General features: G+C 41.4%; 1 protein-coding gene across 2 annotated transcripts in view; it reads left to right on the top strand.

Annotated features, from left to right (window-relative positions):
• The first annotated feature begins 1,622 nt into the window (after window positions 1-1,622).
• Window positions 1,623-27,944, top strand: part of spock2 (SPARC (osteonectin), cwcv and kazal like domains proteoglycan 2) — a 39,490-nt gene continuing 13,168 nt past the window's right edge. The window contains exons 1-2 of one of the 2 annotated variants that reach the window (XM_033612486.2): window positions 1,623-1,933; window positions 22,789-22,834. In XM_033612486.2, the coding sequence (XP_033468377.2) occupies window positions 1,745-1,933; window positions 22,789-22,834 (235 nt within the window). In that variant the 5' untranslated portion in view covers window positions 1,623-1,744. The remainder of the gene's footprint in view (window positions 1,934-22,788; window positions 22,835-27,944) is intronic. The other variant, XM_033612487.2, reaches the window with a different exon arrangement.

Genomic DNA, 27,944 nt, shown 5'->3' with positions numbered 1-27,944 from the left:
AAGTAAATACATGCGCTTTGTACTTTATTTATGCAGTTAGACATCAATGAAAGGATTTGCAGCTCTGATAAAAAATCAAGTTTAACCTGTGATCTGATTGATGAATTACGTATATAAGAAGTATATAAATACATGAATACATTTTATAACTTTGTAAAAGAACTTCAAAGCACATTTTCTGATTAACATGAAATCGTCCAATGGCTATGGACGAAATCCAGCTGATTAGTCTCCATGACAACTGAGCGAACTCCATGCTCCGATGAAGAACGTGTGAGGCTCTGGAAAAAGCTAATAAGTGGACCTTGAGTTGTTTTGTCAAACATTGTAATCTTCAATGGAAAATTGGTTTAAAATAAATGTTAAGGATACACAAGAGAATACAACATGCATATATTATGGAATATATGAGTTCTTTTATTTTTCAGCCTAGATCTAAAGTGGTTAGTCAGCTTGTACTTATTTTATAATTCATTTATCCTTTCAGTCAATTTTTAAGAGAAGAAAACAAACAAATACTCTCATAGAATTAGAAAAACTGAGAGACTGCGGACAGAGCAGACTGAAATAGCTTTCTACATGCTGAACACATGTATTGATAAAGTATTGGCTTTTGACTGGCAGAGGTTTTATTGCACTTACTCACAGTAACAAGCATAGTTGTCATCAACTATAGAGTAATCTTGAAGTTACATTCCCTTCATCTGCGCCGCGGCCTCTCTGCTGTTAACTTCACTCTGTTGTGCATGTGTGTCTGTGTGTGTGTGTGTGCTGTGCTGTGAGCCCTGACATGCAGAGAGCAGGAGAGAGGCTGCTTCATGATGATACATAAAACCTAAACTTTAAAAAGTGACGATATGAGCTGATTACGGCGGAGCTTATTATTATTACAGTCATGATTAAATTTGCCTTGTGCCGTTTAATACCGCGTTGCGGTACCAATCCCTGCCCAGGCCACTCAGAGGTTGCTTCTGGGCCACACATGGCCTGCAGGCCGCTGATTGAGTAGGCCTGGCGTAGGGTACATTGATGCAGACCTCATGCTGTAGGTACTGCGTTGATACGACGCAGAAGTATAAATCCTGCTTAAGATGGTCAAGCAATCTGATGGCATCTCCGAGGACTTCAAAAACTGTGACAGGCATTTTCACAATTTCAAATTTATAAGTCTAGGTTTCAGGGAGGAAGCATTTACACCATAAATTGATGCATAAAAATTCACCAGCATGCAGGAAATTACCTGTTTGGCACTAAAATTTTTCTGGCAGAGGACCCCAAACCCCCCATGTGTTACCCCAAGTGCTGACACTATACCTACGTCCTTGAAATGACTAATGGTTAGTTCAGAAAATGTAAGTAGTCCTTAATTCAGCCTGCCCCACATACCCAACTGTCCCACCTGAGCAAGCCGAGCGAGTGGGGGTGCAGGGCGTCACGTGACACATGAAGGTGCAGCATGTAAACACCAACTCTAGCATTACGATGCAAATAAGTCTGTGACGTATAGGCTGCTTTATTCATATAAACATACCAAATAGCGTCACACAGCATCAGGACTTACCCTGAATACTACCATCAAACCTCCCTCCCCTCCCTCCCTCTCCCCTGCCTCCCTCCCAGCAGCAGAAGGAGCATCCTATAGGCTAATCAGTTGGTAGTTTCAATCCAGCCTCAGCATCCTCCCCCTCCTCCCAGAAGAGGACAGCCGACAGCCGGTGTGCGCGAGGTGTTTTTGTCCGCTACCATGGTGGAAATTACGGATATCGTGTGCCTTCTCGTCCCGCTGGTGATGCTCGCGGGCTCTACCTTCCAGACCGACGTGAAGAGCGTCAAAGAGGCGGAAAAAACGGGGAATTTCATGGAAGACGAGCAGTGGCTGTCCACCATTTCACAGTACAGCCGCAAGATCAAGCACTGGAATCGCTTCAGAGACGTAAGTCCGCTGTGTTGATTGAGAGATGCGCGGTAATGCGGTACAAGACGCGCAGATGGGGGACACACGCACGGACATTTAGAGACAGTAATAATAGTTATAGCACACTTTCTTAGACTGATAATACACGCAAACTTGGTGCTGATGTTGGAACATAGCCCACGTTGTAGAAACAAACACACAGGGACACACACTCTTTGGAATAAATGTTTCAAAATAAGAAAATAGTCACTGTGTTGTCTATATTTGGGTTGGGAAATATAAATTTAGATCATATTTATTGGAAGAAGAATTCGAAAACAACAAAATAAATGAGGGATTGTGTTTACAGTGTTCATTATATGCCTTATTTTGAATGATTGTCACACATTTGCCTGATTTTCATCCTGTTTTTAAAGAATTATGCAAAATGTATTGTTTGTTATTGGATTGTTTGGGATAGTAAGAAAGGTAAATGGTGTCCTGATGCTAAACACAGACTTGATGCTTTACTTTTTTGGCTCCCTCCTCAAAATTCAGAATGTCTGAAGTGATATTTAATTGGAGAGCCTCCATGAGAGCTTCACCAGGAATGCCATAGGTCAAAATAAGCCCAAACTAGGCCAAACATAGGCTCCTGCTCTCCCCACTTTTAGTATATGAGCTGTTAGTTAATTACAGGCAATTAATGTTTTAGTCCCACTTGCACAGCGGGAGCGGTACAGACCCATTCCATCATGCTGTCCTTAATGTGGGTTACCTCGGATGTGTTTCCAGACATGTCCCAGGAGATTTCACAAACAAGAGAATTAAGCAATTAGAGCAGAGGGGCGGGGATTGATTGATGTGCATATTCACCTACTGAACAGACTGAACTGGGTTGCAGGGATTGATTAAAGCCTGCAGGCTATGCTCTGTGATATATTGCTGTGTCTGTAAATGTATGGATGTAATTTTGCCTCCAGGCTCTGTGAAATGATTACTAATGATCCCAGCAGGATTTTGACAATAGTGCAGTTGGATTATATTCCATAGAACTCCTGTTAATTGGGTTTTAATTGATCCAGGGTGGTTGCAAGCACGTGATGGGGGTATATCATTATTGGATTGGAAATGTGAGCAGTTGGCGTGAGCATGTATACATGAGAACAATGCCATATCTTTTCAGGAGGAGAGGCCTTTCTAAGTAATAAGAGGCGCTGGTGTCATTTTTGATCCGCATTCACACGCCTCCTTATGGACGTCCATGAAGAAAAGGTGATTGCGTGTGAAAATTGGCAGCCGCCCCTCCTGGGATCGGATTACCCTGACTGTGATTACTTAAAGAGAATGTCCCCGGGAACTGTACTTAGGGAAGTAATGAAATTGTGGGCATGGAAAGATTAAGTCAGAATTATTGTGGGATTTTAACTCGCTGGATGCTGCTCTATATTTACACAGCTTTGATCCAAAATGTTAGTTAGAACAGCAACTTCACTCTGAATTCAGCACATTATATTTGGCCGTGCAAGAAAAAGCGCCTACCAAGAGTGTTAAAAAATCACAAACACACACACACACACACACACACAGAATATGTGGAGCATCCCAAGATATAAACGATTCTTCTTAACGTTGCTTAAGGGGTTGCCATCTACGATGAAGATGTGACTTGCTCTCCCTTTTTTCCCTCAATTTAACATCAAAGCTGCTGTGTAACTCAAACAGCTCCAGCTCCACACTGTGTCTCTTTCATGATCATTATTCCCAGAGGTGATTGTCTCAATGTGTGTGTGCATTTGCGTGCATACACAGTGCATACATGTGTGTGACTGCTTCTACACTCTTGTTAAGTGCGATTTTTGTCAGGGCTGTTGCATCCGTGCGTGCGTGCGCTTTGCGAGCAGGAGTGGTGGTGTCTCTGGTGATGATGATGATGACAGGAGAAACATCAGAGAGGCGAACCACTGAAACTCCCGGGGGAATCGCCAATAGAAACTGCTTTGATTCCAGCTTGCTGCCGTAGCAACAGCAGTCTCTGTGTTATGGTGTTGAAATGGAGCATGTATCACTGAGGGTTTGATGACTCTATCCCCCCCCTCACCAGTCCTGCTTCAGGGTGGAGGAATAAGTGGAAACATCCTTTATTAGGATTTTTTCGTACCATGTGAACTTCGTCAACTGAAACACCATTTGTGCAACCAACTGGTATTTCCTTGATGATTCTTAATGAGAGCTGCTGAATATTGAATGTAATGAACATTTAATTGGTGTTGCTTCATGTTGGCCATGAGCAAAAAAAAAATCTGAGTTAGAAAATGAGCAGTTCAGTCTGTGGGAATTATTTGGTTGATGTATAAAGGACTGCCAATGACACAGTTATAGGTATTCAGAATACACAAATTGATGTTGACTCGCACAGTCCTCTGAGAGCTGAATGTTGAATATTAATCCGACACTGGAAAGCAATAATCAAAGCTGCACAACATGAAAGACAAGCGCTTTCATTCTCCCCTTTTTTGCGCAAACACACACACACACACACACACACACACACATGGATGCACACAAACCCCCTCACATAAACACACAATACATAGGCTGCAGGAACGCACGCTGTAAATATTTCATATTTATTCTCTTATGAAATGTAAAAGCAGAATCTGGATAAGAGGCTCTTTCACTTCCAATAAAAATAGCTCCCACACTTCAATTCAATCTATTTCACAGGAAGACAAGGCGATTAGATTTAACAGTTACAGTCAACAAATAATAGAATGGGATACCTTCAATCCTTTAATCTGACAGGTGCACTCAACATTTCATTTCACTAATGCACCAAATCCAGGAGAAAAAGGAAAACAGGGGAACGGGGGAAGGCAGAAACTGAATGCAGAGTTTTCATTTGAACCCAGAGACTTTGTATTCCCTTAATTCTCATGAGACATTTTGCACATTTAGCAAATTAAAATGTTGTGTGTTGTTAATTTCAACTACTAATGAACATTTAAAGAAATCAGACAGCTCTGTAATGGATGAGTAAAAGATGGAGCCATACTGTAGCGACAAAAATGCAGATATGATAATAAAAATAAATCGTGTTCATCATGTACTCACTTTTACTTTAAGCCACGTTTTTAAGACCAAACACTGAATAAAATTTGTTCGGCATACAGACATTCAGACACTCAATTATAGAGACAATTAGATGTCAACTGGGATCATCTCGCCAGTCCAGGCACTGTCTATTTTCATTTCAGTATGAAATTAAATGACTGGAGACTACTGCATTTTATGCATAGTGGATCCAATTTGGTATGTCTACTAAAGGCAAATCAACAGCAAATTCAATTTTTTGCTCAACTTGCCTTGTAAAAATGATACTGTCCATGAAATCGCCAAGCCATGAAATGGTCTGGTATGTTTTATTCCTGTTGATTTAGGATAAACTCAGATATGGGCCAGAAAATGGATGATGATTAGGACATCAAGCATGCCGGTATGAGCATAGCAGAAAGGGCTCAGTGTTTATGATGTGATTTTTGCTTAATATTTCCCTCTGCCTCCCGTCCTGCACTGTCTGTGCCTGGTAAATCCTTATCTTTAAAACGCATGCCTCTCCACTCAGCCAGCTCTGGACCACCCAGTATCAATCCTGTCTGCACCTGTTATCCATTCACTTCATTTTTAAGGAACAGAAAAAACACAGCGCCAGCACAAAAACATCAGATCCCTTGTCGATGCCTGTGGATTTAATATGCAGAATTGGGGGAACACTTGCGGCAGGTTCTGGCAATCTGGCAAGAACATTTAACTGGAGGGTTACCTGTGCTACCTCGACTCACCTGCCGGATTTTAGCCTTAAACTGGCTCCAGCCCAGCTTAGTTTTAACACTTTGTGATTTTGGGTGCACCCGTCAGTGCTCCTTTTTTATCATTTCACTATAGCACACAAAACCTAATTGTGCATAATGGCATCTGTAACACTAGAGCCAAATACTCCATTAAAGACTATCCAGATGAACAGTAAATTATCATCACCAGCCCCGCGCTCAGTCTGGCTTTCCTATCACGCAGCCACTCGACTACCCAATGCTCTCTGATGTTAGAATAGACTGCCACTGATGCATTAAAGCTATGAATGATGATAACAGCTTATCAGAAATCCATTAGTCTATCTCATCGTGCTTTGTGATGGCATGAGTCGTTCCTTATCACACTCCAGATTCTTTATGGAGCTGCAAACGTCCGGAGCTGTGATGGTGATGCAGATGGAGTGTATCTTGATCAACTCCAACAGTTTTGGGAGAGATGGCCCGGTTGTTCAGGGTTTGGATGGACTACTGGTGCGCTGTGGGGTGTCTTGGCTGGCTACCAGAAGCCTAGGTGGGCTGTAATTGAGTAGAAGAAGAAAAAAAAACAGCCTTTCATCATGCCCTGCTTGCACAGCTACAGCTGCTCCCTACTGCAGTACAATAGCCACAGCTGAAGGGCACAGGTGCTGCAGAGTGACAGCGATAGGATGTTCTAGGTAGTGAAGGGAGATTATAAATATCAAATTTCTTAGCAGATGCAATTGTGGACAAAATTGAATAAATCCATCTTCAGCCAGAACTCTCCATACAGGTGTTAGTAATAGCTGCAAGAAAAAAAGACACAGGTCTCTGAGAGCATCCTTTTGTACAACTCCTTCTTTACAGATGCTAAAAATCTCTGCACCTCAGCATTTCACATGCATGACTTTTTGGAGTGACCTGCTTCTGTGATGGCTACACCTGGGAGTCCATATGCCAAATAGGTTGTTTGCTGCAGAGAACATCCAGGAAGCTGCCTGTAATGAGCTCTTTGCGGGATACTTCCAATGTCCTCCTGAAGTTAGAAAACCTGTATGCAGCCTACAGGAAATGAGCCCTTTATCAGCAACAGTAACAGCCCCAAAATAGCTTGAATGGTGTGTCAGTGTGATGTTAGTTTGCGTGAATTGAGATACAAAACAAGACAGTTTGAAACTCCAGTGTAGTGTCGTGTATATATGTTTCATGATTAACTCTCGTTTGAAAATGCACTTGTTAAATTATTTTGAGACTGCATGTGGCTTTTGAGATTCTGTGAGGTAGGTTCAATAAACCACACCTTTTCTTTTAAAACTAACAATAACTCTAAGTGGCAGTGGCTGTCCCTACAGTAAATGCCACCCAAGTGTTATTACCTTGGGCTTGAGCCAGACTGAGTCGCAGCCAGTGTGAGATCAGCTCCCGTAGGCACAGGAGCTGATACAAGAAAATTAGGTTTGAAAAGTTAAGGGTGGTTGGAAATAGCAGTGCAAATTTTGAAAGTTTTAGCACCTGCAAGCACCTGAGAGTGGGTTTGTTCGGAAAGAGTTAGCTGTAACCAAACTCAGGGAAGCATAAGCACATATACAGATATATGCACCCACAGTGTTTGGAGCGGAGACGCTTGTTTGTCGAGGTCACGGTCAGAACTAACTGAAGACATAACTCCAAAAAGGCGTTTGGATGGTGGTTCTTTTTCTCACCCTTTCCAAAGCCAAAAATACAAGAGCAAAAGTGCAAGGACTGGATTTAACAGTGTGTTTGTCTGCTATAACAACAGCTGTTGTTAGCATGTCAAGCTAACTAGTGTACTACACTAACCTTGCGCTCCAGAGGCAGCTTATACTGCATTATTTAGTGGGGTTATAGGTTATGTTAAAAAACACAAAAGCACCTTTCAGGAGTGATAAATTCACCATGTTTACCCATCGTGGAAGCAGATCCTGGATGCTGCAATGTCAAAATGTAAGATGATGTTAGCGGCTCTACTCTGCTATTTACTGGATTTGGTGAAGTTTACACTCCAGCAACCCCAGCTAAGCTCATTATCCAAGATAGCGTTGCATTCACTAAACACTATAATAAAACCTTTTTCTCTTGTAACATTGACAGAGAAACATACTGTTTGAAAATGCAAACACTAGCTAAAGCATAAACCTCTGTCAAGCTTGTGCAGGTAGGCTGTGTAAACAAAGAAGCCAAACTGGGTTTTGTCAGATTGAAGGTGTGATCTAACATTCTTCCGTATCCTCCTTTTTATACTAAGAATGAGCTCTACGCTGCAATACCTGAAGAATGGCATTTATTCATTTCCATGTCTCCAAGGCTATATGTGTCCTCTGTCAGATGCTGACATTGTGCCTGGAGCATGCAGCTTTTAGGTCACTCTTTTAGTACATGTGTGTATTTATGACACTTTTTACGGGGATTGCCCATTGTTCCAAAGACTCACTATTCTGAAACCCAAATAGTCCAAAACATGTCTCATATTGGACCTTAACCCCATTTGTGCAACAGCCTTTGCTCAGAAAATAGCCACTCTCCTAAACAGATCATTGGACCTTCCCAGGTGTCAATTCTTTTTCCCCACCATGGAGAAAGCATGACCCGTGTCCGACTGGTACCCTTTGTTGGTTGGGTTGGTTAGGTTTATGCACAAGGAATGAGATTGGGTTAGTGTAAGAACATCAGGGCTGTTGGGCAAAAAGGTGCTTGGTCCAATGGGACATTTTTTCAAACTATTTGGGTTTCGGATGAATGTGCCACAGGAACAATGGCATGGTTCACTTTTTTAAATGGCTCTGGTTTTGAATCAAGTCAGCTTGAGACAAGAAAAATTCAACTGGACCAACTCATGGAGCTACTGTAAGCTTAACCAACTAGCTTGCTATAGCTGATTAAATCTGCCAGCTACACTTAAACCATAGACTGTACATAAAGATGGACGATAAGTCTCCACTTACTCCCACTGTACAAAAATCAAGCCAAAATATCCTAGATATGGCCACAGCCATCTTGTGCTGGTGACATCATTTACAGCCAGAGTCTGCGCAGGTGTCGAGTTCCCGCCCAAACTGCCATCCTACCAATTGCGAGCAGCGCCATTGATTGTAAGCACACCAAACTGTCAATCATGATGTCAAACCCCATTTCTATTGTATCAAATAACTAATTAAAACCAAGATGATCAGAAAAATGAACACTCAAACGTACAGCAGCTTGATAAGAACTACCTAAACTGACAGAAACCATCTTTGGGAAGAATTTATTTGACATGTACTTTGAGTTTGTAGTTTGGCTCATGTCCCATCTGCTAACATGGAGTGGGCAGGCTTGACCTGTAGCCACCCACCAGGGGGCGATCAAAATGTTGGCTTAACTTCTGTGGAGTTGTCCTGTCATCCATCTTTATATAGTCACCAGCAAGACATGAGAAGTCTACTGTTTTCTATCTTTGACTGAATTTAAGGACCCATTGTGTTAAAAAGCACAATGAATTCTGATGATTGATCTGTCCTTGTTATCACTGTCAATTTCCTATGTATCATGTCAGAACGGAGAGCTAGACAGGTATAGCAAAGTCTTTGACAAAGAGTAGCAAATTAAGGGTGTTCAAAATAATTTGTAGCTTACAAATTACAGCAAAAAGAATAGAGAGATCATGTGGATCTTTTTAAAGGAATTTTAGCATGAGTAAGCTTGATGAGTGGACTTGTTAGGCACCAGAAATGACAGCCAGCTGCCTTTTCCCCAAGACGAGCCAGGTTTCAGTCCACTGTTGCTGCTGATCTGGTTGTGACTCTCTTATTCGATTACATTGTTTTCGACTCCCCTGTCTCAAATCATTGGCTGATTCTTATCCTTATTGAAGCCCCTACCAAGGCAACTCCATTGATTTTCCATTGTTGTACATGTCTGTTTTTCAGTGGAGCTCAATGTTTTCAGTGAAGTGTGAAGGTTCTCACTGTTTGTACCAGATTCTTCTGTGAGTTGCAGACTGTTTTCTTATTCCCCGCAGGGCCCTGAAAGGCACAAGGGCTGATTTTATTTATAGATAGTGAGTACAGGGTTGGCATGAGAGCACAGAGACTTTGTGGACTAAGTGTGATTTTTATAGCTGTAACTGTGTGTGTGTGTGTGTGTGTGTGTGTGTGTGTGTGCTTTTTGTGTGTGCATGTTGTGTGTATTAGAGACTGATAAGGACGAAGAAAGTTTGAAAAACGCATCAAAATTTCTGTCAGGTTCTTTGAAACCCGTCCATTTTTTTGTGCCTTTGAATATGTATCCAGTGAAATGGAAAAAGCAATTCACCGTTTACATAATTGAGTGCAATTTTCAGCTAGCTTTTGTATTTGACCTTTTATTCATCCTTTGCTGTCACAGTATTTCTGACGTCACTCATCTCTACTTGAGTGTGAAGAGTGACATTAGAGCCTCTCCTGAAAGAGGCAAGAAATTTGTATGTACAAAGCACAATGTCTATAGTGTCACAAACTTCAGTGCGGGTGTAAATGAATACCTTTTGTCCACCACCTCCAATATGAATGAGATTACTCATGTATAAACCAGTATGGAGAAGAGTAAAGCAGACAATATATCTATTCATCTGTCAAAATATGTTTTAGATAGAAATGGGAAATCTATTTGCAAACTGACGCATAAGAAAGGACCAATACCTTGGGTTGTAATTATTTTTTTTTTTTTTTTTGGTACAACCTGGTGCATCTATTGTATCACGTACATCAGGCTGGGCGATATGGAGAAAATCAAATACCAATAATAATTTTTTTGGACTTTTTTTTTTCAATATTGCGGCGATAATGTAGGGTTGACTCTTGGTTCTTTCACAAATTATTTACACAATGAGATTTTTGATAAATAATCATCAGTAATCTGATTATAAGGTCTAAGTTAGCAAAAGCAAATAACAGAACAGCTGGAAAAGTCTGGTAAAGTCAGAAAATTACATCATGTTACTGTAACACACTTTTTAAAGGTTTTGTAAGCAACATTCAGAGCATTAATACAGCAGCAAACTGCTATTTGTCATATAAAGATAAAGTTAAGCAACTGTGTCCTGAGCAGAGAATGAAGTCACACAACCTCTGCGTGTGTTTTAATCCGAGATTCTTTGTGTTTTATTGTGTTAATTGCGGTCCAACCGTGCATGCATGTTGGCAAACTCATCCCCTCCACTTTGCACCGCACGCAAATGGCTGTTACCACTGATGTTGGGACAGGGTTGTTGCCAAAGTGTTGTGTCCACCCTCACATTCCTCCCTGGTTAACACTATTAGCTCTGTCAGCACTGTTGCCATTGTTTTGCACTGTTTATGGAGTTAGCACCGTTAGCTGCTAGCTGCCAGCCACCTCCATGTTGAGAACTGTGTGCAGACAACTCATATGTTCTGAATTTTGCATTGAGCCCACTTAAAACCAGGAAGAACAACACTAACAATATTATGAAATCCATACTCTAAGATGATATCTCGTCTCATATGACATTGATATAGTATTGATAAAATTATTACTATAATTTGGAGATATTAAATTTGGAGGTGCTTGGCGTACAATTTACATCTGATCTTAATGTGTGTGGACACAATAAGGTCCACAGTCATTCTCTGTCTAGTGCTTTCTATTTGTCTTAGCAGTATTTAAAAACAGAGGGATTACTACACTCTAATTATGGAGCCAAGCTTGCAGTCACTGTGTCTGACAAATCTCTAATGCAACAAATAGAGTGCAGGTGCACATGGGAAATGCAGTTTATAATTATATCCCCCAGAGTGGATAAAACATCAGAAGCTCTGCAGATGCAGCATATTACAAATACAGAAGACAAATGAACACAGAAATAAGAATATCAAAATGATGGAAATGCACATCAAAGATTAATCTGCCAAACTCAATCTATAGCATAATGCTTGTATCAGAGTCTACGTTAAAACCCACACGGTGGGACTCCTTAAACTCATGACTTTGAGTCCGTCTTTAAAGGCAACTCAGATGTAGACTCACAAGTCAGTCTTTAGACGCTTTGCTTAACTAAATCAGAAGGCGGAGATCTCTGATTGTCTGGTGCCGAGACTAACTCAGATGAGTATATTAAAAATCAGCTCAGATCTTCTCTCTCTCATATTGACTTTGTGGCAGGACAGTAAAAATTATACAGAGAGACTTTAGTTTAAAAAAAAAAATCAACCTGAAACCATAAAACACAGGAGGAAAAAAACAGGATTTTAAAAAGTGAGGGTTGGACATGTCGTCCTCCTCAGTGGAAATCACACCCTTGTATACAAGCCTCTTTTTTCTCTGAGAAACATTATTAAGTGGTGAGAAAAGGTAGAATTATCCAGTACTTCACTTGATAAAAAAAACAAAGATTAGAGGAAAGAAAAAGAAAAATAAGCATAATTTTGGCTCTTAGAAATATGCTATGTTTGCTATGCTTGTGTAGTGGAAACTCATGTTCTGTATCATTGCTGCGTCCCCGCCCTTAATTTGTCCATCGATCTGGCTCCCAAAAGTACTAACCCCCGCTTCACCTTTTACTTACCCAGTCCTCCCAGCTCTCTCTTACATAAGCCTCACTCTTGACTCCATCCTGCAAGGGAGGCAGACCAGACTCTCAGCGTTTGATGCTCTGCCTCTGCTCTGCAATCCTTAAGCATCAGCCTGAGCCCCGTGTGCATGCAGAAATACAGGAATCAGCAGGCTTGCTTCTCGTGCCCTGCAGCCCAGCGTGCATGAAGATAAGAGGAGAACATATAGGAGGAGAATATTGTTGAGGGGTTTTGTTTCATCCCAGGCGCGTCTCATGTGATCTGTAAACCAAAGCTGAGAGGTTTTGCACAGCACTTAAAGAACAGTCGTTATGTGAATCTCTAGGTGGGAAAAGTGATACGGTGCTGTATGGGATTTCGCTGCTGAAGACAACCTCGGGGCAATGTAATTTTTTATTTTTCAGCTCTGTTTCATCAGATTTGGGGTTATATTTTGTACTACAACAGTATCCAGCAGAGTTTATATCAGTGGTGTGCTTCCTCAAGATTTTCATTGATGTAAAATAAAACAGCAGTGCACGAATTTGATGTACTATTTCAAAAAAGATTGCACATTTGCTCAAGGACCATACGCTGTCGACAGAGTTGACTGGGAAGAGGATGAAAAAGGGGGCTTCAGCCGCAGAAGTGGTGGGCATGCAGCCCGGTCCTCGATGAAGTCTGGAGGGAGATTACAGTAAGGAGGACCTTCAGTGTAGAGAGGCACTTAGTCTCATTCTGAAAAGCAGGTGACTGTCTAATCAAACCCTCTCCAGCCTGAACATGTCCCTTAGTATTAAGGAAGTGCATTTTTGAGACTGCACATCAGCGTCAGTCATTGCAGCGCCAAAAAACATGACTCTTCAACTGGGGGCAAAGTAGGGAGTCATGTGAGAATGTTATTGGGTCACAAGGTCCACAAACAGATTATATATGGAGGACTGAATGTATCCTGTTACTGTGGTTAGGTTTAGGAAAAAAAAACATGGTGACGATGTAGCTTAAAATAACCCAAAGTTCACATGGCTTCACATGATCTAGAAAATTGGTCTGTGTCGTTTGACCCATCCACCATCCTAACCTGCCTCCTTACAACATGGATGTATAACGAAAACTGGATACAGCTTTGGAGGCGGGCCTCTGTTCATTCCTATGAAAGTTGCTCAGTAGTGCATGAAGCCAAAAAAATCTCAGTTTCGTGGTATGAAATTACCCAGATCTTCCACATTTGGGGCCCCATAGAGTAAGCGCACAAGAGACTAACAGCTAAAATATGTGGGGCATGGACGCGGTTTGTCACATAGGTAGAGTGGAGCAGGGTTCTGTAAGTGCTACACAGACTCTGTCTCTGCAGCATGTGGTTTCTGCTAGCTTCACTGTGTGTATTGAGTTTTGCCAAGCGATAATGCAGTTGGTTATGGAGGGTTTGGAAACGTATAGACTATATCAACTGATACTGAATTAATTAAATAGATCATTTCAAAAACAGGATGCATCAATTTGATTTATTTATTTTAGTGTAAAAATGTAAAAACAGTGCCTCTGGTACAATGAGCTATTCATTTTTGTCACTTGTAAACACATTGTGCTCGTTTATTTTACAGTTCTACTTACTTTTTATCTGTTGGAGGGTCGCAGAGCTGTGTGCAGATGGGGAAAATTGACCAGCCAGGTAAAAATAGAGTTGAGCAGCACGGTGCCTATGCGGGCAAGCATCGCTTCGGTGTTCAGTGTAGCCGCTTTAGTTGATTATATTGGTAGTGGTCTGCTGTGGGAAGGCTGCGGCTAATGTGTCAAGCCACACTTGTGTCCCATATATTTTGGGCGTTACAGCAGCTGAGTGCAGCCGAGCAGAAGTTCTCCAACAGCAAGACTTGTGGTTTAGCCCCCCCGCTAACTTAAATGGGAATAAAATGATTAAATCGTGCTGCTCCTCTAGACATGCAAAATGTTATCAGACAGAATGGATTAAACACTGATAGTAAAACCAGTCATTTTGCAGGGGGTTGTGATGCTAAAAAAAAGAACAAAAAAAAAAAATTACCCACTGATTTACAGACTTCTCTTTCACCATGTAAGTCTATGTGACAAAGTCTTTTTTGGGCCCCATGGCATCACATGATGGACCCGGACAGTGTCCAGTGCTGTTTGTGAGGGTTTGTTTTGCACAGACCTTTGGTCTTTAAACTACTTCCTTCTTTACTCCCATCCGCACATTGGTCACGTCATTGCAGCCTTCCTGATTATGTTTGTTATGCACCATTACTGGCTCATGATTGTTATAGTTTTATACAAGTTGAGGTGCATTAGGCTACTTTATGCGGTATACGCACGAACAGTGCATGAGAACAGCTGGGGAGGATTTTCATTTTGTATTAAAAAGAATACTAGCAGTAACTACACACTGAACAGCCTTGATTTGATCAAACCTGAAGCACTGTTTTGTTTTTCATCAACGAAACAGACACACAGAAATCAAATATTTTTTGCATCAATTTAAATTCTAAAGTTGGAGCTGGCTAACAGACTGGGGCCTCCCTGGTTTTTACTTTGCAGCAGCTCTGAGGCTTTTAACCTCACCCATAAAAAGTTTTTGGCCATGGACACACTGTTGTACATGAAAACCTGAGACTAGTGTCTGTTTGGGCTGAATTCATGACCCCTAGTCAATAGTGTAGCTTCCATTTCAACATTGGGGGGACACATATGAAACAGGGGGTTTGGGGGTCCTCTGCCAGAAAACTTAGAGCATCAAACACTTAATTTCCTGCATTGTTCTGAATTTTTATGCACCAATTTTTGCATTTTCTGCATCAATGTTTGTTCAACCTATGTTCAAGATGTTCAACCTTGGTGTAAAATCCTGCAGCCGCTTGTCACTGCCACGCTTTACCCAGCTGTACAGTCACAGCGGAAGAGGAACAAATACCACGAAGGCCAACCGTCACATATTCTGAACACCAACAACAATAGAGAAGAAATATGTTAATATTTCATGTTGTTTATGTTTCGTCTCATGAACCCACATAGACCAACGAGTCCGTCCTCTCTATGCTTCAGCCTAACCTTCATACATGCAAGTACTCTACCCTGTGCCATCACATGTACTTCCAGGTGTATCCTGTATCATAGCAACCAGATGCAATCAATGCATCTCAACTGAAAAACACAGCTCCTCCAAAGTGCTCTCAAGTGCTCCCACTTTGGAGTTTCCTGAGGAGCGGCTGATGTTTTCAGCTGGGAAATAAGGCTGTGGTTGACACGAAGCCAAAGTCTTTAATTTTGTCAAAATACAAGTCCTCTGCTACTTTTTATTGGGTGGGTGGGGGTAGAGGATGCATGTTTTAAATATTAAGGGGGACCTGTCCTTTGCCTCCCCCCCGCTGCCTATGTCCCATGTGCTTTGTTGATACAGAGGGCTACTCGTACATTTTAGCTCTGTGCTGCTCTGCATGGATTTGACGAATTCACTGAAGGCAGATGTTAACACTAATTGTGAGAAAAGGTCAAGTATAAACCCTCATCCGAGCCCGCGCAGACCTCCACATGAGAGTGTTATTACTGTGTCCTTTTGTTACTGATGAGGCACTCCGCCGTCACCACGAACAAACCCCTCAGGACAACCACAGTGAACACAGAGTGAGTCTGACAGCTGACATTTACTGAGAAACACCTGTCAGTCACACACACACGGCCTGTCAGGTAGACACACACATTCATTTCAGCCAGTTTCCTGTTTGTTCTTTTTCAATCCGATCCAACAAGCACGATATCTGCCACTTTCTGAAGAGATCCTTTAATGACACTGTGTGGTTCCACTTGAGTTGAGCCCAATTTTACAGTGGACAGGCTCATCAGGCCGTGATCCTCGTCCTACAGATATGAGGGATTGTGATCTGTCAATCAGTATTGTGGGGCTCAGCAGCAGGGTGAACAGCCTGCCATGTTTGATGCCGAGGGTAAGCTTTCCCACTCCGTTTAGCGAGAGGAGATCTTTTTGATGTTATCAGGTAGATCACAGAGCTCCTGGATACAGCTGAGTGTTTTCAGCTCTCAGCTTGCTTCCTCTAATCACTTCTGTGTAAAAACCGGCAGTCGTTTCATCAGGATGCTGCTCTGTGAGTCATATTTTCGAGTGATATAACTTCTCTGCCGTGTGCCAAACTTGTCACCGCGCTCTGCGTCTCATGCTCACTTTCATTGTAAGCTCAGGAGAATTTATTTTCCCCGAATACATTTTCTGCAGCCCCTCTTTTATGAAATCATTGATTTCCAGTCCTGTCAGCGCAGCAGGACACTTCCCTCATCGGTCCTGGCAGAAACACAAATACAGAAAGGCTGCTAAATAATGCAGAAGCTGAAGCATCAATAAAGGAGACGTGGGAGGCGTCGGATTAATGGCCAGGTCGTAAACCCTTTGAGGTCTTACCCTGCTAATGCGTGACTCCATCAGGCCCAACAAGGTTAAACTACATAACCAGCAATCATTCACGAGGCTCAACTGGAGTGTTAAGTTAAAATCCAGACACGAGCCAGTTTACTGGAAGTGATTTTTCTGACATTGAGCAGGGGAAATGAGCTTGGTGCTGCTGCAGTGAGTCGAGGGCGAACAGAGCAGTAGCAGCAGCAGTTTGGTAGATTTCAACCCTCGAGTGGAGTCCTCACCAGTGATGAAAATATTTACCTCTGTGAAATGAAACTGTGAGGGTCAAAGAAGAAGGTCCCAGCTTTCATGAGGGCTGCTTATTTCACGTGTTGTGTCAGGATTTATCGCCTTCAGGGGAGCTGTTTGGCACACGCTTTCAGCACAGTAAATGTTTACGGTGATGAGTAAGTCATCTCTAAGGAGGAGGGGGATGGCCGATTGTAAATATCTTGAAATGACTCATGTTTATTATTTCAGACACAGCAATATGCTCAAAAAAGCTTTACATCTGAACTGCCTCCTGTGGGATTCCCTTTTATTTGAAGAAAATACGATCATTAATGTGTCTAATTTAGTGCCTTTACATTAATAAGAATTTTGAAGTTCATTGAGTTATCTTTCCAGTTTTAGCTAGAGGAAAAATAGAAATTGTGAGCTTATGATTTTTTTCCACACTTTTTCTACATTTATTTACTATTAAAGGTTCTGATAACATTTTTTAAAAAGCTTCTTACTAAGAGCGATGATGGAAAGGAACATGATGCACTTTTCTAAGTTCAAGCAGTTTTGGTTATTTCATAGGAGAGACTTTGGCTCAATCCCACACCCCTTGCTTCTACCACTTTGCCTTTAACCCCCTGTTTGCACATTCACCTCTAGGGTTAAGGTCCCCATTCTTGTTGGGATAGAGGAGTAGGGAAAAGTTTTGCAATGTAATCTCATAGAACAGCTCGTATGACGTCCTACAAAAAATGTACACCCAACAGTTCCTATGATTTTCTACGAATTAGCACCCACACGAATTATGTTACATCCTTAACAAACAGTTAGGTAATTAACATTAAGTTACATAGGCTAGATTTAGGCAAGTAAAGTTACTGTGGTTAGGTTTAGGAAGAGAAACACAGTGAGGATATTAAAGTGACTCAGAGTTCACTCAGGGTTCACCCTGCTCCGAACATACAGCTCCAGGGGTAAGTCAGTTTTTCTGTGACTCGTCCACCACGATGTTACCTCTCTCTGAGTGACAGTTTACCAGCTTTGAACTGTAGTTGGGAACACGCCGGCTTACCTTTTAGCTTGGCTCATTATAAGCTGGTATAGCTTTTAGCGGTCTGGACCTCTCTGCAGAAGGAAGGATGGCGAGGCGTTCAGGTGCTATTCACCAACAATGACCATATTGCAGTCTTCACCACAAAACAATAAACATGGCCTTCTCATGAGGTTGAACAGCAGCCCTGAGCTTATGCACTAAATTCTGCTGACAGTCATTACTCTTTGGCACATGCTGTCTTCACCATGGGTCTGTTCGAAACCGCATACTTACCTACTACTCATACTAACTCTTTGAGTATGTAGTGTGTTTACACTGCGCAGTATGCGATTTTGAGTATGCGAGAAGTTCCCGGATGCATACTAGATTTGCCAGAAATGTTGAGTATACATCATGAGCTTACTACTCACGCTCAAATTACCCAAGATGCAATGTAACGTGATGTCATCGATCGTCACTTCCTTGCCGTGAACAGGACAAAAGAAAAAAGAAGAAGTTATTTATTTATTTATATTTATTACTACTGTATATTATAACTTATGAAACTTTATAAATCATTCAATTCACAACGACTTTGTTGTTCAATGATGTACATTTTTCCCTCCAATTTTCAGGCTGTGAGGTATGTTATATTGCGTTGTATATTATGATTAGATTTATAGTCGATTAAAAAGGAAACTTACATCTGAGAACAATCCCAAGTCGATTGCGAGCATGATGTACCGACGACGGTGGGCCGATCTTCGTCTCAGAGCTGACAAGACTCTCCGGTGAGGCATTTTGAATGGTCAAATTCCGTTAACGGGACGAGATCAGTCAAAACGGCGGTTTCAAGCTAGCTACATCAAGGGTAGGTTCGCCTCCCGTTTTCAAAGTAAAAGCACAAATTTTATCGTTATGGTTTTCTGTATAAGAAAGGGCAACGGGTGTTTTATTTTGTGAAAATAACCGGAAGTGCGTTGCTCACTACGGCTAGCTTGAGTAGCGCCAAAATCTCCGAAATCGTCCGAACAAAATTGTAAACAGCTGGTATTTGGTCAGATTTTCAACACGTTGTGGATCTAAACGGCTACTTTCTCGCCTAAAAATGTTTCAAATGTTGCTAAAGTTATATATTTACAGAGTTTAGAGCTTAAGCGAAATCAGCTTAAGGCCGGCTGATTTCGGCTCGGGCAGGAGCGAAATGCATTGTGGGTTATCATGTAGTATGCTACAGTGTAAACGGTCTGCATACTGTCTGTTGATTGAGTATGTAGTATGTAGTATGCGGTTTCGAACACAGCACATGACACCCTGAGAGAGCTGCTTCCCTCCATACACCAAGGCACACCATGAAGTACATGTCACACCCATACTACAGCTTACCCACAAGGCCACAGCCCTAAAAGATGAAAAAGGGTGAGCTGGCAACAACCGCAGCCTGCTCCTTATTGTTTATTCCCATCAGCGCGTTGGTCACGTGATTGCACCCTTCAAAATAGGTGGGATATGTATGAATTTGGGTGCATTCATTTTCAGAGGAAAACATGTGAACAGTTTGTGAGAACAGCCTGAGTGTAGGGGCTTCATGGCCCTCCAAACAGAGGTTATTCAAAGACACAGTTAAAACTGAGCGTTATCAGAAATCATCAACATGATGGCTGTAAGAGCAACAAAAGGAGCCAACAAGTGTATATTTTTCATAAATAAAGATTTGAAAATTACAATAACCATCATATTATCTTAGTTTAATGTCATTTCAATGTGTTATGGTCCTCTTTTTTTTTCCTTACAACAGTCATAACAAAAGAAATCGTTAGCATGCTAGTGTTGCGGTAGTTAGCTAGCTAACGTTACATTGTTGTTGCTGAATTGTGCATGACAGTCTCACATTTTGACATATTTCCATGTCACATTCTCCCCATGTGATGGCATATGAAGCACAAAATTTAACTGAAGTCCAGCTGTGAAGTGGCTGTGCTTGTATGTTAACGTTACTGCTCCTCTTATATCAGTACAAAGGGAGCACAGGTTGCTAACGTTAGCATACAGAGCACCACTAGCAGCCTGCTAATAGAGTGCTACGGGAATGAGTCCTAAAACTTGGAAATGAGTTCGCATTTTACCACGTATTCCTCGTTCCCTTATCTTGAAGTGAGTGGGGGTTTTTTTAGTCGGTGTTTGGTTAGATGCCTGAAATTAGGTCTGTGTTTAACACAAATTTAAGAGACTTTAATTTTTTACTCTACGACATAAAATATGATCGCTAACTGAAGATTTTATGTCGTAAAAAAGACGGCTAAATGTGACTACAAAACGTCATCATGCTGAACACTGCTTTAGTGTCTTGTTGTTTATAGTCTTGTTGTGGCGGCCATGTTAGTCGTGTAACATTAGATTTTTACTTATGGCAATTGTGTTTATGCTTCAAAAATTACAAAAGTGTTGTTTATTTGTGAACTAGCCTAAATGTTTAATTAAGCAATATCACACGAGAGGGAGTGATGTTATACTCGTATATCGTCACGGCTGTGATTGCCTATGACCAAATCACAGCCGTGACGATATACGAGTATAACATCACAAGCTCGAGTGTGATACTGCTTTTATACAACAGTTCAACAGTTAAATAAGCAAGGCTGATTAAGAAATGTTGAAAAATGAGGACAAAATAGATAATTTAAGCATTTTATTTGTCTTGCGCCAACAAAAATAGTTCCCTCAGGACTAACGCAGACATGGTGCGCCAGGCACTTACTCTTTATACACATTTATCTGCACATTTCAATTAATTGTGCAGCCAGTGAAATAAGTCTCTGGTGACTGCATGGTGGACTGTCGCTTCACAGGCACAGCCGACTCTGCCTTCTGATCTGACAGTATGTTGCGCCATCGTTTTCTGCTCTCCATGGATGGCTTCCAGTAGCTTAACAAGCTCTCAGACCAGCAAGACAAAAGGTATATTTTAGGGCCTGACTCCTAATTAGAAGACTAACTTTACGCATAGGCTACGTTAAAACAACATCATACCTGTGCCCACTCACTGTCATGATCTCCCTAGCTTCAAGACCCGCATCTGACAGCTTCTGTATGGCAGTCGCCTTGAGGCTGTGATTGGTATAGATAGCTTTTGTCCCCGCCTCTTTACACATCTTCGGCAGCATCTGTGCGAGTGAGTTTATTCCCAGCGGAGCTTTAGTGTACCAGATATTGTCTGTGTGAGCTGCTGTCATCCTGGGCTTCAGATAAAGGGTATTTGCATCTGGTGGAAGTTTGTTTAAATACTCTTCCACGGATGCAACGCAACTGCTGACCTAACTGACACTAACCGTCAGTTTTGATTTGATTGTTGATTGCAATCAGCTGTGAGGCGGAGTGATACATACACAGTGAAATAACCGTGATGTTGTACTCCAATATTGTCACGGTTTTACTGTCTCTCGACCAATCAGATTGCAGGGCCGGAACTAACTGTTGTATAAGTAACGTTAGCATTAAACTTTTGTTTTAACAGAGTTTATTTTCTGTAATAATCAAAACTCCTATTGGAAAATCCCATTGGATTTCTGTCAATCTACAAAAACATCATCCCTTCAGCACTCCATGAGGCAGTGTCCTTTTTATATGATGACTTGTTTGATAGATTGATAGCGTGAAACTTAAGCTGTGAACAAATTGCAAGCTGCAAAAGCATGCCTATAGCCCATGTGAGAGAAATCACCACAGCAGAAGACGGCATATTTGCGATATCCAGTAACACTTGTCATGTTTGGTTGCCTAACATAAACACCATCAGTGACTACCAATGATGTATCATGGTCTTGAAGGGTTGTCCCATTTCATAGGGGACGATTTCAACCACTTCCCCTTGTGACTCTGTTCCGAGGGGGCAAGTGGCACTTGAAAATAAGAGGTAGGGTTAAAAAAGAAATGGGATTGGGCTTTTGTGTATTTAAGTTTTTTCCTTGCTGTTCTCACTGGTTCAAATTGAGCAGGGTTTGGATTGTCATGTATTTCCCTGCACTAGTCACAGTGCTGGGCCACTGTCAATCAAATCTGATCATTTTTTTGAGTATTCACATCTCTATAAGGATCTTTCTAACTCTGATTGTTGCTTTTTTGGCCATGGATGTGTAATGTTATATAAAGGGCTTTAAAATATGAACATGTAAAGTCTCTCTTTGGGCCTTTCAGATGTCTGAATGTAGCTTAATACCCTGTATCTGAAATTACTCTTTTCTTCTTCACTAATATTGGCTCTTTTCTCTCCTTTTGCTGTCATTTCACCAGGAGGTAGAGGTCAGTTCTCTCTAGTTTTTTTTTCTACACTGCTCCTCCAGCTGCCTTATGTCTTTTTCATTCATGACTCATTTCCTTGTCTTTTTGTGTGTCTTTATCTCGGCTTCTTCATCCATCTTCTGTCTTTCTCTTTTTACTCCAAATCTCCTTCAACTTGCCCATTTTAATTAGAACGATTAATGTTCTAATTAAGTGGTGGGAAAGGCAGAGCACTTTTAAAAGGAGCCATATGTCTCACATATAGGCATCGGGTGCAGATTTGTCGGGCTCATTTCCATACAGATGTACATCCACAGTACATTCCCATCTGTCTGTGGTGTGACTCACTTAGCTAATTATCATACTGCAAGACTAATGTACAAATTAGAATCAGTGTGCGATGATAATGTAAACTACTTCACTTCTCCTCTATGAAGATGACAGAGTGTTGATATGTTGTGCTATCAACAACACTGTGCACTCAGGCCTGCAGTGTGTGAATTACGTGGCTGCTCGTTCTCTGCAGCTGCTAATAGATGATTGTTTTCTTCGTGTTTCTGCAGGATGATTATGTTCGTACCTGGGATGAAAATCAAGGATCTAATGACAGTAAGTCTCTCACCATCTTGTCTTTTTTTCTCACTGTGTGCATGCCATTAACATAAAACTTTTTGTTGGTTTTCCCTAGTTTAATATAGACTTGCACATATGGCATTTTATTTGTGGCTTAATCCTGAGCGTGCAATGACAACAATCTGATCAAGCACTTAAATTTTATTTTGAAAAGAAAATGATCATGCACTGAGCAGTTTAATCTGAGCAAACAACAAACAATTATGCACTCAATTAAATGTCGCTTTAGTTCCTTAATCTAGTTTCCTCCATGAACATGCAAAAACATTTATGCTAATGCTTTTTGCACCCAAGTGTCGGTAGCCAACAATGCTATATATACCCAGGTGTAAAAAGCCAGTGTGGCTCCCTACACCCAAGTGTCCTAGCAACATCTAAATATAACGTTAACACAAATGGGTCTTTTCAGCTGTTTTGCTGAAGTTTATGTACACAGTGTGCATTCAGCAGCTTTATACATCCTAAAAACTGAAAATAATAAGTCAACCAAGTCTTAAAATAATACACCCACACTGATTCTCACAGGACTCAAACTCCAGTCCCTTGTGTGAAAGTCTTCTACTTAACCCACTAACACATCTTGCTACCACTGTGGACTTTGTCGCTCTTTATTCTGTGTCACTCGACTCTCTGGCAGGACATTAGCAAGTTTTTTCTTGTAAGTAGGTATGTGTAAGTAGTCTTTTCTTGAGTTCAAGCCCTAACAAAGACCCCTTTGCCCCAATCCTAACTCCTCTCGGCCTTGAGGCGTCATTGTGACGAATACAAGCCAATCACAGCACACAGTGGGATCATAGCCCCTCCTCCACTGCACAAAAAACCCACTAACACCCACTAACATCTGGATTTTTAATGTAAGGGGAAGGTTACAATAGGCATTCACACATGGGTCAAATGACTCTAATCATGGGTATTTATCGGCTCCGGCTCTGATTGGCATTGATGGGAACACCCGGGTGAACATGCTAATTTTAGCCCTTAGCCGGCAAGATGCAACGATGTGCTATTACAAAATACCGTCTGTCTTTGCCCACGCAGCACTCAAACATCGATCCAAATTAGTCTTGGAGTTTGAAAAAGAAACTGAATAAGTGAGAGATATAAAAAAGGTAACCACCATAAAGTTTTCACAGGTCTCCATGCTGCTTTATACTGTTTACTAGCCTGTTTGCCGGCCTGTCCATGACGTGATCATGACACATAAAACAAAATAAATACACACACAGAGAAAGGCATACATCTGTGCTTCAGAGCCATGGACACAGCTCTGGTCTAGTGGCAATGGAAAAGGAGTGTATAGCCTATTTTTAGCAGGTTTACCTGTTTAAAAATCCTACGTATAAGATAACGTGTCGTTTTGATGGGTGTAAATGGCCGAATAGCCTCAGTGTAACTATTCTCATCTTCTCATATACATTTAGTGAGCACAAAATAAATTTGTGCTGCTCAAATTATATTAATCCTACAACATTAATATATTATTCTTTAAAGTTTATTCCATATATGCCCAAGTAAAAGACGATTAAGAAAAATGCCTGTTTTTGGACAAAGAGTTTTTCATTGTCTTTTTGAGAAAGTTATTATTTGTGTTAAGATGAGAGTCTGTTCCCTTGATGCTTGCACCATGCTCTGGTGAAAGTGAAAGACAGAATACTTCCATCAAAGCACAACATGAATCCACAGTTGTGCAGCGTGTTGGAGTGAGCGCAGTTGCTTCTTCATTGACTCACACACTCTCCTGTCAGACTCTCTTTTTGAGCTCACCATTATGAAATTCTGTTATATCTTGGCTGCTTGACAGCTGACTCCAAGCCCGGTCGGCTTCTGCAGTGAGGACGCTTTCACCTCGCTCGTCAGGAATGCATTTATTCTGTGGCTGCAAAACACGCTTAAACAGACATTAAGAACGTCTCTAGCCGAGCAACATTAAAGCAACACACAACCCACAATGCGACACTCTTAATGCTCACTCTGTAACGCAGGGATTGAAGCAACACCAGGAGTGACTCCATTCAGAGAGAACATCTGCTGCTGTTAACACATTAATGTCTATACCTTTGCAAAAGTCTGTTTTCCATTAAAATATGTTTGATTTAACAACCAAAACTCAAAGTATATCCACATATATCAGCCCAAGATCAAAATAAAACCATATTAAATCCTATCTGGTAATTTATGTGCTTGCAAAAAAAAGAAAGTCTCCTCACGCGCTCAGGATTGAGGCACAAACATACTTCCATACATATAGGATTAAAGGAAAAACTCATTTGGTATAGCTGCCTGGGATGCTTGCTGATGCAGTTAAAGCAAAACCACATAATTTATTTAAATTGAATGTCATTAGCCTGTACTGTAGCATGAAGACCGAATCCGTGGCCTGTGTTTGAACTGTGATGCTTCCCAGACCGTCAGCGGCTCATCGTGTTAGACAGCGCTGCGTCCGCTCTGTGTTTGTATTCCGGGGTCAGCCGCTCGCTGTCCGCACTTGTAGCGGCTCCTCAGCGAAAAAGGTTGAAAGATGTTAGCACTCTGTTTTATCTGCCTGAGTGGATCTGATGTGCCTCCCCCAGGAGATGCTAAACATTGGCTCGACTTCAACACATCACCACTTCGTTCTGCTTCCTCCTCTTTTTTTTCCCCCTCTTTCCCTGCTGCACTCGAGCAGGAGCCGGGCGTAAAGGCTGACTGTCTGAGGTCTCCTCCCCGACTCCTGCTGAGACTCCCGTCTTAATTGAGCCTCTGCAAGATGAAGTCATGGCAGAGTCGTGTCCTCGACCGTTGTCGCTTGATTTGCAGCTTAAATGAAGTCGGCTGAATGGCAGAGTCCATTAGCGCAATTTCCAAGGGCTTAATGAAGGACTAATTATGGTTTCCAATGAAAGGCCAAAGAGGGAAGTAAGAGCATGAGAGGAGAGTGAGACAGAGGTGGGGGCTAATGTGCCTTGATTTAGTGTAAAGTGACTGACATCAACATTATTCCTGCCAGCTCTAAGGCAGTTTGGTGATGAGGAAATTGTGGACTGGGGGGAGGAAGCAAGTCGACTAGTGTAGGAGAGGATAATGGGGTGAAAATGAAAAAGGGAAAAGTGAAAGGATGTCTTTGTGCTCTGTTCGTCTGTCAAGGGGAAGCTGTTTGTTCACCAGGAGGAAGACAAAGGGGAGGTCATTAGAGTGCAACATCACAAGCACAAAAACAGACATGTATACCTGCAACCAGAATCCATTTGAAGCCTACACGTCCGCGTCCACCACCAGTACAAGACAAACCCACCAATGTGAGGTTATGTGAACCCTACTAAAACACGACATTGTAGTGAATAAATATGAGGCAAAATGTAGCGATAATCCACTTTATTCATTTACTTTATTCATTATACGTAAAGACGCGATTCATCTTGTCAGTAACAAGATGTAACCCTTACCCTGACCTCAACCCTAAGTGCCTCGCTTTTAACGAAACACTTCATAGCCTCATAGCTGGGTCATGTAGCCGCTCCGGCTGCAGCTCTACCTACTTGCAAAAACATGTAATAAAACTGTAATGAGCTGCTGTTACGTGTCACATGTTGATCTGAAGGGCTTCATGTATATTTTTACATTTAAAATGAACCAGTCTTTCAAGAGCAAATACATCCTGAGGCTGTACCTTTCATTCACAGAGATATTGACCTCAGTGTGTCACTCTGAGCACCTGGTAAAGGCGCAGTGGAGATTTAAATCAGTGCTGCGTTTTCAAGTTCCAAGTAGGCATTTTCTGTGAAGTGAAAGCCTCTCTAAAATGTCAGCTCAGAGAATGAAGAAAGATAGCTCGTCTTTAAGCTTACAATGCATTATTGATCACCTCTAGTGAGTGTGGTTTTGTAGGATAAGAACATACAGACGGTTTACAAAGTAAAGGAAAAAACAAAAAGGTGTTGAAGGTGCATCCAGAGCTGCTTTAATGCTCCTTTGCATAGATTCTACAAGTCTCTGAAGATTTAAATACCACACTTCCAAAAGGTATTCCCTCATTTGGTGTTTTGATGACGGTGCAGGGGAGACACTGTGTGAACTGAGCTTGATTTTGGCCCTAATTGGTCGCCCCCCAACACACGATCGGTTGGATCTCTTGAAATTTCACTCAGCTGTCTATCAGTTTTAGCAGTTCCTTGGTCTGATTTCTCACATAGAAGCTGTCAAAAGGTCTGTTAGAAAATGTAGTGAGCCTGTTTTAATATCACTGGAGTAGTATTGTACATGTTGTGGCGAAAAAGTCTCGACTGTGAACACTGTGAAATAAAACTGAACCTCGCTGTAGAACAGACACCATATTGTCTGCATCCTCCGACCATCTGTGGCGTCATATTCTTCTTACTTTCCATTCATAGCAGAACTGCACAAAGTAATGCTGCCTTTCTCGCCTTTTGTCAACATTGTTGAGGATGCCATCGTCTTGTTTGTTCGATTGTCTATGGACAGAAGCAACACTGCGTTTTGTGCTTACACTTAGTGAGAGCTCTGACTCAAGAAAGAGCAACCATTGGGAATAGAGGGTTTAGAGCCATTTGACCCAGCTGATAAGCAATGTTACACAAGAGGGTGCGCTTTAACGTCATTTGTGGCACAACATGGAAATGGCGGAGTCGTATTTTTAGTGATGATCCAGGTGTGTTGTTATGCTGATTTAAGCACAGTCTAAATGTGTTGTTGACCAATCAGATTGCTTCATCAGAGCTACATGTTGTATAATTAATTTTAAGTAACCCCCAATTGACCACTTCAATAACAGTGCCCAAATCTTTCCCACAAACTAGCCTGAACTAAATGAGATCAGAGAAACACTCCTGACTTATTCAACATCCAAATACATTTTTTTTTCCTTTTTATTTTCTGTCTGTTGCTCCGTAATTTCTTTTTTATTTTTCTAATTCACCTTGTTTTAATACATTTCTCAGTTCATTTGAACCTAAAATATTTCAAACTTATTTGAAATACTGCCTTTTCCTCTTACATGTACAATTATTCACTTGGATTGTGATTTTTTATTTCTGTTTTTATGTCAGTTTTTTATTTGTTTTCATTTTTTATGTCCTCTTAATATCTGTAC

The sequence above is a fragment of the Epinephelus lanceolatus genome, chromosome 17 (genome assembly GCF_041903045.1).
Source record: "Epinephelus lanceolatus isolate andai-2023 chromosome 17, ASM4190304v1, whole genome shotgun sequence".
Taxonomy (NCBI): domain Eukaryota; kingdom Metazoa; phylum Chordata; class Actinopteri; order Perciformes; family Serranidae; genus Epinephelus; species Epinephelus lanceolatus.
The sequence above is the reverse complement of the archived record's forward strand: the minus strand, read 5'-3'. Positions and strand labels throughout refer to the sequence as shown.